Below are 11,583 nucleotides of genomic sequence, written 5' to 3'. Positions count from 1 at the left end.
GGGAAGGACGGAAAGAAAGCGGCGAGGTCGGCCGTGGGTGCGGCATTGCCGACGCTTAGCGGTGGCTGCCCGAGCGTCTGTGATCTCAGTCCCTGTTGTTGTGTGTTTTTAAAATGCTTCCCCTCCTTGGGACCCGACTGTGATGGGGACTCTGAATGTTTTCATCGACCGATACATGAAAACACAACTAACCCACTTCGGAATAAAACGACGGTGCTAACGGCTCATCGCCCAGCACCTTACCACGCAGAGCGCCCCTCTGCGCGGTGAGAAAGCGGGGTTCGGGCTCATTAACTCCCGCGGACAGCGGCCCCGTTCACGTGGGAGATGGGTGGAGAGCACGAGGCCTCTGGCCTCTGGTCTAGAACGTTCTCCAGAATACCTGTTAGCGCGTCGCCCCGGCACCTGCCCACGGCCACCTGCTCCCGGCACCTGCGGGGCCTTCGCGTGCAGCCCTCACGGCCCCGGCCGCGTGCTCGGCTTCCTCTTCGCAGACCTCTTTTCTGCTATTCCAGAAACAACTCAAAAGCCCTCTTCCTGCACTTTTAGGCCTTGAGAGCCACTATTGTTTTTTTTTTTTTTTTTTTAAGGTGAGGCCACCCTTGGTTGACCTCATGGATTACAAGGACCATGTCAGCTTACAATCCCTTATTTTTCATTTTTTACACCTACGGCACCTGGTCTTCCTAGGTGGTCTCCCATCCGAGTACTCACCAGGCCTGACCCTGCTTAGCTTCCGAAATCAGACGGGGTCGGGCTTGTCAGGGTGGCGTGGCCATACATATGCTTTTTTTTTTTTTTTTTTTTTAACTGTGGTTAAAACGTGAGAGGGGTTATATAGAAGGGAGCCCTCGGGCTGCTACCTGAGCCATGGCCTTTGGCTTGCTTGTAAACGGCCCGGGGAAGCTGACGACCCCGTGGGCTGCCGGACAAGGCGTGTAACTCAGCTCTGACTTCACCACGGGCAAGCTGCTTGCCCCTCCCGGCTCACCTGTTTTATGGCAGCAAATCACAAAACGCTTCTTTACAAACGTCATCTCCACCAGAGTCATCTGAAACGCAGCCTAGCTGTAGCTGCTAGGCCCCTCAGCAGACCCGTGAGGCGCACACGGCTGCCGACCAAGCAGACTGGGTTTCAAATCCACGGCTCCCCCACCTGTGGGAGGCAGACCCAGGCCCCGGGACAGCGGCGGTCAGTGTGAGCTGCGAGTTGGCCCGACTAACGCTTCCTACTACCTGCTTCGGGTTAGTTACGCCGCAGCTTGATTTTTACAGTGTGCTGGTGAGCTGAAGGCTCCCTACATCCTCTGACCGCATCAGCTTCCGCTTCTCCCGAGATGGGGAACCCCTCCGTCCGCCCGGCCCCCACCAGGCTGAACTCGTGACCCGCCGCAGGTGCGTCCCCACTGGGAACGTCACCCCCACCCTCCCCCCCGCTCCCCAGCAAAACGATCGACACACGTGCCCAAATTCATTTTTATTCTGCATACATAGGAAACAGGACTCTATCAAAAGAGTACAGAAAAGAGAAATGAGCCTGCCGCAGCGGAGAAAGAAACATGCACAGATCTGCTCCAAGTTCGCTGCCGACCACTGACCCCACGGGCCTTGGACGTGCCCGGAGCGGGGGCCCTCGGGGCGGCGGGCAGGCCGCACGGGCCGCACAGAGGAGAACGGCTGGGGACGGCCAGCGCGGGGCCGGCGCGGCGTGAGCGGGCGCCTCGAGGGCTCCGAGGGAAAAGGAGACGCGTCGAACACAGACACCGGGCCGCGAAATGGCCGCGTGCCACCCACACCGTCCCGACTCTCAAGCTCGTTTGCCGTCAAAAAGGATGAGGCGGACCCCGGCGTGGACGTGGCCACCTTCTCAGCCGCGTCCGACCCCGAGCCGGGCGGCCCTCGGGCGCTTGGCCCTTAAAGACGCAAGGGAGACGCAGACGTCAAAAAGGCAGCAGACGCGACCCGGGGGGCTTGGAGCTGCTGGGGCCCACGTGGTGTGAGCAGTGAACGCTGCGCTTTGCTGGCTCGGTTTGGAGGGGGACCCGGCGTGGGGAGGTCCCGCGCTCCCGGACGGGAGGGCAGCGGTCGCGCGACCGCGGTCCAGACGCCAGCGGCAGCGTCCGCCAGCGGCAGAGTCCGTGCTCACAGAGCACGTCTCCGGGGGCGCTGGTGTGGCTCTGGGCGTGTCCCGTGGGGCCCCCTGGGGGCTCCCAGAGTCTCCGCCCTCGGAGGAGCAGGGACTCCGGCCCACAGGGACATCCCGCGAGAGCAGGGCCACCGAGGCCTGGGGAATGAAAACCCCCCGGCACCGACTCCGGCACGATGTCGCTGTGCTCACGTCTAAGCTGCTCCTGGGGCCCCAATTTGTTCTCCTGGAAAACAAGCTCCCACCACGGACCCCGCCGCCTCTCTGGGCCCCACGCGTCCTGGCCCACCCGCCGGGTGTCACTCTGGGTTTAAACACTACGCTACCAGCATCGCTAACTACAGACAGAACCTCCCCGCTCCCCGCCAACGACGCTGGGGACGGCGCGCCAGAGCCCAGCGTGAGACGGCCACATCTCCTCCACTCGGACCTCGAACGAGTGGCACCCAGTCAGGACTTCTGGGAGACCTGTCTGCCGCCCGGGGACGTTGCGTTCCTGCCTCTCCCTTAGCAACGCTTCCCCTGAAGAGCCCAGCGCCCAGCTGCTGAGGTCGTAGGGACCACAGCCCTGCTGGGACGCCCCTCCCCAAAGGCCATGTGGCTCCCAGCCAGACATGCCCCTCCGCTTTGAAAGTGTCCTTTACGAAAACTGCAGGGAAGGGTGTGGAGGTCCCTGGTCGCCTGACCCTCGCTCAGGCAGGCCTTTCTAAGGACGGGGCGGACGGGGCTCCGCAAATGCACTGGAAAGGGAGAAACGCTGCTCCCAGGTCAGACCAGGCGCTCGTGAAAAGCCGTGCCCCGCCCGTGTGAGGCGGGGAGCAACTTCCCAGGCGTTTACCTGACTTTCCTCGGCGACTTTCGAATGACTGCAGACACCCCACGTGGCCTAATTCGGGGCGTGCGTCTCCCCGCACTGACAGGGGGACAGCCTCTCCCAGCCCTGGCAGTGAGGAGGGGGAGTCCCTTTCATCGTCAGGTGATGGAGACGGAGAAGGGGGGGGGGCTTCTCCACCAAAGGTCTCCCTGTCTCCCTACAGCATCGTGAAAAGGAAGACGAGGGGCTCACAGAGCCGGCCCCGGGGCCTCGTTCCGCGGGGCGGGGCGGAAGCCGCTCTCTGCGCTCACCCGGGCTCCCCGGACACGCCGGCCCCGTCTGCCGCCTCTCAGTCTCTCTCTGGAGGATCCCCAGGGCGTCACCCCTTGGGGTCTGTCCACACTCTGCCAGAGCACAGACTACGTCAGAAACAGAGGGATATGGGGAGACTTCAAATATTGGTCGTCCACGGAAAACTTGAAAGGGAGCTGTGCTTGCTTCGAAGACATCGAAGAGGAACTCGCCCTCAGCGGCTCATGAGATCATTCTGGAAGCGAAGGGGGGCGGGGAAGGCGGCCTGAAAAGGCCCCCCCTGCCCCCGCAGCGTCGCCCGGCAGGCTCCGGGCGCCCTGGCTACTTGGCCTTCACCACCTGTTCGTAGGGCGGCGGGGGCGTGTTGCAGTAGGAAGGAGGTGGTGGGTAGGAGGCCGCGCCTCCCAGGGGCGAGCTGGGCTGGACCTGGAAGGCCATGGCCACGGGGTTCCCGGGCGCATTCACCCCGGGTCCTCCGGGGTCCGTGTAGTACAGCAGTCCCGGCTGCTGGGCTCCTGAAAGACAGACAGCGGGCATGAGCAGAGCACAGGAGACCACCGCCCAGCACTGCCCAGCACCGCGGAGGCCGCGTGGAGACCACCGCCCAGCACGCAGCCAGCCGACAGGTAGCCGCAGCCAAGCGCCCAGACGCGGCCGGCACCTGGGATGAGAGCAGGCCCCTGGCCTCCTGGGGCTTCTAATCTTTTTGGGGTGTAGACAACATGAGGGCCCACGAACTCACAGGGTGGCTAAGTGACGGAAAGGACGTGAACAGGATCGGGGGGTGCTGGGGGGCGGGGGCCGGGGCCTCGTAACCGGACCCTGCGTGATACCCCAACGCGGCTCTGGCAAGGGCTGGGGCGGCCGGTGCCGAAACACGGCTGAGGGCCGGGTGCTCCGGGCCGCGGGACCCGGGGCCCCAGGGAGGCCCCACCGCTGCGGGACACTGACCGTGGGAAGGGCCGCTCTCCCGCCAGCCGGACTCTCTCCCCGTCTCCCTTCCCACCTAACCTTCTATCAGGGAGGGGCCGACCTGTCATCCAGGGAGCGCAAGTTCAGACAGGGAGACACCCTGGGGTGACACCCGCAAGGCGGGGTGGCCAGTGCGGAATCGCAGGTTGCCCCGACACCGAGGGAGGGCTGCCCTTCTGCAAGGCGAAGGGCACAGGACACACTGACTCCCCCCCCGCCCCCCCCCCCGGGGGTGCAGGAGAGCAGAGAGGTGACCGGCGCACGCTGGTCACCCTGCCTCACACGGAGCCCTCACTCTCATCAATGCGCAGAGCGACCCGGGCCGCCGCTGCGATCTGCCCACTCTGGCGTGGTGCTAGCACGGACCGCGCCCCGCACACGGGCGGAGACTCAGAAAAAGAAAATGCGCCTCGGTGCCTCCCGGGCTGAGCCGACTCTGCGCGTGGACGCGGTCTGCCCGAGAGGGGCCTCACCTAACCCAGGGAGATACCGGCGGGTCAGAGACGTCGTCCCATGCACCTGTCTAGGGTCTCGTTGTGACACCTCTCTCTCTGCCACCGTCTAACTGAAGGAAGGGCAGAGTCCTGGGCAGATGCCCACCGAGACGGCGGGATGTCTCACGCCCGAGGAAGCCGGATCGGGAAGTCCACAGACTTGCTGAAGGAGACCGCGTGGAACAGAACCCGGGGCTGGAAACGCATCCCGAGGCCTCGGCCGCAGACGCCACGGTCACCAGCTGCTGCCCCTCTCACACCTGCACGCCCCGCAGATGGCACCTGCGTCTACTGGGGCAAAGTGCCCGGGACCGTGACCTCGCCCGGCCACGACCACGAGTTTCCCAAGGGCAGAGGTTATGTCTTATTTATCTCTGGGTCCCTTTCTGTTTTACACATAGAAAAAGTTAAAGACAAAGAGGCTATGAGAATGGTCCAGGAACGACAGGATGGAAGCCTCTGAGCGTGGGAGGAACCCCCGGGGAGGTGAGAATGAACAAGCGAGGCGAGACCACAGGGGCCTGCGGCCCGACTCAGCGGCCCCGAGCTTGGGGTGGAGAAGAGGCCTGAGCGGAAACGGCCCTGGTTTCCGGTCTCAACAGGGGGCCACCCAGCGAGAGAGGGGGCGCGCGGGAGGGGCGGGGCGAGGGGAGTCCCACGCTGGACCCGCTGGAGCCAGGGCAGCTTCGGGGGCCTGCGTGCAGGAGCGGCGACAAGCACGTGCGTGAGGTTACGGAGACCCCGGCAGCGTGCGGGGCGGGGGAAGGACCAGGCCGGGGGCGCGCGGCAGGGCAGACCCGCATCCGAGGCGGGAAACAAACTCTAAGTACTTCGGGCAGACGAGCACGCAGACGAGACTGGGGAGAGGCCGGGGCGAGCCGCAGGAACGGCTGTGTCCTGCAGCGAAGGGCGCGCCTCTTTCAGGGCGGGACGCGCCTGAGCTCGTTTACAGGGCACGGGAAACGGTACGCAGCAACGAGAAAGGGTTTCTAAGGCGGGACGCAAGCTCAGTGCGGGCGGCCGACACTTTTCACCCAATGGGCACAGAGCAGCGCCGCTGTGTGGGGAGGGGCCCGGAGCTCAGGGCGGGCGGCCTCTGACCTGAGTGAAACGAGGGGCTGGGCCATTCGAGCAGGTAGATGCCTAAGTCCTCGCACAAGCGGTGGTCACAGATGGTAGAAGAACCGTGACCAGGAGTGCCAAAGCCAACTGGAACGGGGTTCCCTGTGGTGGGACTTGGGACACAGGGCAGAAGAACGTACCAGCGACAGCCAGAAGCCAAGGGGACTGCAGCGCCAGCTCCTCACACTACGGGGATGGGACAGGAAGGCGCACGGCCGAGGGTTCAGTTAGAGGAAGAAGACACCCAGAACGTTGTAAGAAAAAGCTGGAGTTGCAGGAGGGGGAGTTAGTTACAGGCGGCGGGCTGCAGGCCAGCCCCGGGTGTCGAGCCCTGGCTCAGCCTGGGTGTCCCTGAGGGTCCCATCCCGCCCTGAGAGTCCATGACTTCATGACTTTTCTCTCTTTCCTTTTGCCTATGATAATTCAAAGGGAATTAATAAAGTATCTCTGTTGGCTACAAACCCAGTGCTAAGTTCTCTCCTCTCGCTTTTGGTAATAATTCCTTCATGGGCCTCACGAGCGGCCAGCCCACCTTGCCCACCTTCCTACCAACAGCGAACAGACATCACTTCACATTATTTTAAAGCGGTTTCCCAAAACATCAATCTTCTAAGAAAAAGAGATACATATTAGAGGAAATAGTAGAAGAAAATATATTGGAGGAAACTGAAAGTTTATTAAAGGTCAACTGAAAAGGTAAAAGGCAGACAAAACGAAAACTGCGGGGTTCTTGCTGGCTAGCCACAGGGGATGCGAGCGTCTATGGTGAAAGACGGGGTCTCGACCACCTGGTTTTTAACTTGGGTTCTAGAGCTCCCCGGTTTCTCCGTTAGACCCCAGGGTCAGCAGCAGTCCTGCCGGGTCGCTCCGGGTCGCTCCGGGTCGCTCCGCCTCCCCATTCCTCCTCAGGAGTCTGGAGGTGCGCTCGCTGCTGACCCCACAGTGAATGCGGGGGAAGCACCTGGCCGGGGACGGGGGCGACGAGGACGGGAAGTGGCCTGGGACGATGTCCCGGTGGGGGCATGGTCCAGGCAGAGGGCGGGCTCGGGCGCGCAGGGCACTGGGGCCGGGCAGGGCAGGGGACGGCCGGGGTCGGGAGGACCCTGGGTCCTTGGCTGCGGAGCCCGGACCCGCCGGGAGGGAGGTGACGCGTCACAGACTCTTGAGCAGACGAGCATCATGGCCATGCGATTATTATTATTTTTTTTTAAAGCATTTCTGGTGGCAACACGGACGGAAGAGCTGGGAGGGACAGCGATGGGGAAAGCCGGGGGGCGCCGCTCAGGGCGTGGTCGGGGTCTGGGGCCTGGTGACCGGCCCGCGAGGGGGCCCAGGGGTGCCCGGCTGCAGAAGAGGCAGGGCGAGGGAGGAGGGCGCGGGGCGACACACGGCGTTCGCGTTCGGGGACGCCGAGACGTGCCGGGTTCGAGGGGCCACGGCCGGCCCCGGGCAGCTCCGCCCGCTCACCGCACCCGCCCGCCAGGCGGGGAGCGGCGGGCCGCAGACACCGCATGACGCATCTGTGGCCGCGAGGGGCACGGGCTGCTTGCCCCTTCTCGAAACATCCACTAAGTAGTGACGACAGAAGGAAGAGAAAATCCACATCTCTGACCCATTTTCTCTGATCTACTGTCTCCTTGGAAAAAAAAAAAATCAAAGCACTGAAAACTCAGACTAATTCAGACGAAGTCCAGTTTTGGTCTCCGGTTTCAAATGAAAACGTTCACGTCACCCTACGCCAGAGCACGAACGTGGAACTACTCAAACCCTTCCAAACACGGAAGACACGAAAGGTGGAAATCCACTTACGTGCGGCAAGGGATGCAAACCTCTCACTGTCGTAAACAATACAAATCCAGCTCTCTGGGGACCGTTTGAAAAAAATAACAAGGATTTTTTTTTCCTTTAAAGAAAATCCTGGGGAGCATCCGGTGGAAGGAAACTGTAACGGAACAAGTAAGCCCACGACAAAGCTCTCGGGACCCCGCCGCCCACCCCATCCGGGACCCCGCAACCTCGTGAGGACGGCAGACAGCAGCTCTTCTGACGCTCGGAACCCCTACTTCTCTCCTTTTTCTCTTTTGAGAATCTGGAATCTCTTTTTGAGAATCTCTTTTTGACGAATTTGGAGATACGCACTATGAAGCCGTCACAGTTTCTGCCATGAACCTAATCGTCACCTCCAAGCATTTCCTGCTGCCCCCTGAATTTGTTACCATTACGCTACAGAAACGCCTAAGATGAGCTCCACCCACTTAGCAAACGTCTAAGGCTGCAATGCAGCATTGCTAACCACAGGCCCCGTGCCCTGGGCAGATCTCTAGGTCCTACTCGCCCCGCAGAACTGCCACTCCGGAAAATCCGAGGCAGGAACAGCTCCCGGGATTCACTGTGCAGTGACGAGAGAGGAACCCCCCCCACACACACACCCAGGTGAACTGTGACGGGGCAGACCAAGGCACACAGCCTGACACCACCCCGCCCGCCTCACCACGGAGACCGAAAGATGGGAGTCGGATGAGCAGCCTGACCAGCCCCCCCCTCGGGGACCCCCGCTCCCCGCTTCCTCAGGAGGTGCCCTGAAAGGGAGGGCAAACTCACACAGAACTTCAAACATTGGGAACTGGCCTGGGTTCCCAGGGGGAGCTAGAAGTCCCTAGCACAGCCCGCAAGTCTGACCGAGCAGTTTTGTAAGAAGAAACCACTCTTGACCTTGCGGTCACCTTGGGCAATGTTCCCTAAACGGGCCAAATGTAAAGATGCAAAAACGTCTCCAGCCCCACGCACGACGTCTAAGCACTCGGCACGCCAGCACATGCAGCAAACACCTGCTGAGTGAATGCGTGAAAAGCAGGCTATCTAGGCAAGGTGCCGTCTGGCGGCCTCAGGAACACCTGGCCCAGAGGCAGGATGTCACTGTCTGTTTCTACGCAGAAACTCGCGCGAAAGAGTTTCCGGGGGAAAAGGCCGAGGACACGCAGTCCGCAGGTGCGAGCTGCGCGGCCCCGCGCACGGCACATTCCCGGGCGGGGTCTGCGAGGACCCCGCGCCCTGCACCCTGCGCCTTCTCTGCGCGCAAACGCGCCGGCGGGAACGAGGCCCGTGGGGGCCGTGCGGCCCGGGGGCGGGGGCGGGGGGCACAGGGACGGGGGCGGCTGACCTGGCGCGGGCGCTGCGGGCTGCGGGGTGTAGGACACGCTGAACGCCGGCTCGTCCGTCAGCGGCGGCGGGTTCACGCGCCTGCGGATGAAGAAGCCGGCCCCGCAGCAGAAGAGCACGCCCATCATCACGAGGAACCTGCGGGGAGCAGCACGTGAGCGGGAGCCCCCCACGCCCCCCAGCCGAGCTCCGCCCCCCGTCCCCGCGCCCCGCCTAGACGCCGCTTCCCACGCGGCTGGCCCCGCCCTGTTCCGACCCCGGGGGCGCCAGGCTGCCTCGGGGCGCGGGTTTGAAACGTCCCGCGTGTAACTGTCCGTCTCGACACCTGCCCCTTCAGGAGCCGGGCTGTGAGGGCCGCTCCATGGCACCCCGGCACACACTGATGACACTCAACGTCTCCTGACGGGAGGGGTGCATGGGGCAGAAGCCGGGCACCCTTCTACTCGAGTTGGGGGACCTCGGGCTCGCATCTCGAGGTGTTCTCTGGCTGCGCCCCCAGTGTAGGACCTGGTGTCGGAATATCGACTCTAACGATTGGGCCGAACCTCCTGGCATTTGGCACCCGGACCTTGCGAGATTTGTCCTCATCCCGTGGGGCTCACGGGACATCTCTGTGTAGGGAGCCCACCAAGCTCGCCGTGTCCAAGGAACCTCGGCTTCGCCAAGCGACCCTGGCCAGCAGCTCAGAGGCACCTGGCTGGGGCTCGGGGGCCGCTTCCGGGGACAGCCAGCGAGGCCGCCCTCGCGGCCTGGCCCTCGCGGGCCTCCTGCACCCTCGATTCTCTCTTCATTTCCCCACAACCTCATCATCACTCATTTCGCGCTTCAGACCAGCCTCAGTCGAGAGGCTGCTGACGTCTGGACCCTCGAGGAGTCGCCTGGGCGGCGTTACCACGGCAGCAGAGCGCAGGGCAGGGCGGGTGGGTACCAGATTCTGAGGCGGCAGAAACTTTACGGTAGGGTTTGCTGACTCTGATTCTTTAAGATGCTCGGCCTGGGCACCATCAGAGGCTGGCAGAGGGGCTGCTGGAGCACGAGGCCGCTGTCCAGCCCGCCTCCCAAAGACCAACTCCCCTTCCCCAGCCCCCCCCCCCCGCCTGTGGGGACGGGCAGGGGCTTTCTGCACACGGAGCAGGACGCTGGTCGCGTCACACAGCCTGCCCGGACACACCTGCTTTGAGCGAGGAAGTCCCAGGGACCGTGGCCCCAGGTGAAGATTCCGTGACCGAGGGCAGAGCCCTGGGGCGGGGGGTGGAGGAGGGTGCTGGAGACGGGAAGGCCGTGACCTACCAGAAGTACCAGAGCCTCTGGATGGAGAGGGCCCGCACGCAGCACCGAGAGCCGCAGCAGTCCTCGTAGGGGCGGCATCTGCAGGAGAGAGGGGCACAGGCTGGTCAGCGTCCTGGGCCGGGAGGAAGGGCCAGCTGCGTCACGGGACCCGGGGAGACGCCGCCGCCATGGCTCACACGCCCGGCCGAGCTGGCCGCTGTCCGTCCGGTGGTGTAAACGGAAGGATATGGTCAACCGCACACCCCGCGAACCAAATCATCACAACGGCTTCCCTCTGGGGAGAGGTGGGGACCGAAGGCCGGATTGACGCCTCTGGCTCTGCAACCGGAAGGCAGCCGTCCTGCTCGGGCCTCCATCCCCAACGGCGCTCGCAAGCCCGGCCAGGGCCCTGACCGCCCCGTGCGGTTAAAGACAGAGGTCACAGAGTCACGGGGGAGGTCCAGTCCTGCCCTGCCACCTAGGAGCAGTGGGACTTCGGGCCAGTGATTTGACCTCTGGGAGCCTCAGTGTCCTCATGAGCAAAGGGGGTGGGCGGACAGGACCCCTTCGTGGTGCTGCTCTAAGTGTTAAGGCCCCACCCCCACAGGGAGTGCCCACAGGGCTGTCCTGCTCTCGCGGGGCCGTGGGCAGGCTCAGGGGCTGTTCCCGCCCCAAAGAGAGAGGCCCTGGGGAGGACAGGACCCCTCGCAGACCCCAGGGGTCAGCCCGGCCTCTCTGCTCCTGTAAATGACGTGATCCTGAGGATGAATCATGCAGAAGGATGCATAGGTCTGAAAGTGTATCCACCACAAGTGAGAAATGTGTCACAGCAGCAGTTAAATGCACATGTAACAGCCCGGCCCCGGAGGGAGGAAAGGACAGCTAAGAAGTGAGCCCACGTCACATGTAGCACTGCCCTGGCCACCGGACACATTCATCCTTAGCCATCGAGTCGCATGAATCTGATGAGTCGAAAAGGATAACGTGTTCAGTTAAGGAATGTTTGATGTTAATGAAGTCACAGGATCTTTCCATTAAAAAAAAAAAAAAAAAGTGGCCAAATGTTAATATGTAAACTTTTTTGTGCAGTGTAAAATGGTCATTTATATTTAAACCGGTTTATGGAAAATCATCTCAGCATCTGGTGGAACCACTAAAATTTGAGTAAATAAAAAAAAAAAAAGATTTAAAAAAGAGAAATAAAATATGAGGAAAGCATTGAGGGTGGAGGTCTGGAGACGGAGCCTGAGGGGTTGTAATTTCTTTTGGTATCAAATAAAGATAGGGCATGACTT

General features: G+C 62.3%; 1 protein-coding gene and 1 pseudogene across 3 annotated transcripts in view; both read right to left on the bottom strand.

The window, feature by feature from the left end:
- Positions 1–665: 665 nt before the first annotated feature.
- LOC118611185 lies at positions 666–783 on the bottom strand (annotated as a pseudogene).
- Positions 784–1,458: 675 nt separating this feature from the next.
- VOPP1 (VOPP1 WW domain binding protein) overlaps positions 1,459–11,583 on the bottom strand; it is a 34,052-nt gene continuing 23,927 nt past the window's right edge. For all 3 annotated transcript variants that reach the window (XM_036230505.1, XM_036230503.1, XM_036230504.1), the window contains 3 exons: positions 10,310–10,387; positions 9,021–9,157; positions 1,459–3,787 (listed from right to left, as the gene is read on the bottom strand). In XM_036230505.1, coding sequence (XP_036086398.1) covers positions 3,594–3,787; positions 9,021–9,157; positions 10,310–10,387 — 409 coding nt within the window. In that variant the 3' untranslated portion in view covers positions 1,459–3,593. The remainder of the gene's footprint in view (positions 3,788–9,020; positions 9,158–10,309; positions 10,388–11,583) is intronic.

Source organism: Rousettus aegyptiacus, unplaced genomic scaffold (assembly GCF_014176215.1).
Source record: "Rousettus aegyptiacus isolate mRouAeg1 unplaced genomic scaffold, mRouAeg1.p scaffold_m13_p_13, whole genome shotgun sequence".
NCBI lineage: Eukaryota > Metazoa > Chordata > Mammalia > Chiroptera > Pteropodidae > Rousettus > Rousettus aegyptiacus.
The sequence above is the reverse complement of the archived record's forward strand: the minus strand, read 5'-3'. Positions and strand labels throughout refer to the sequence as shown.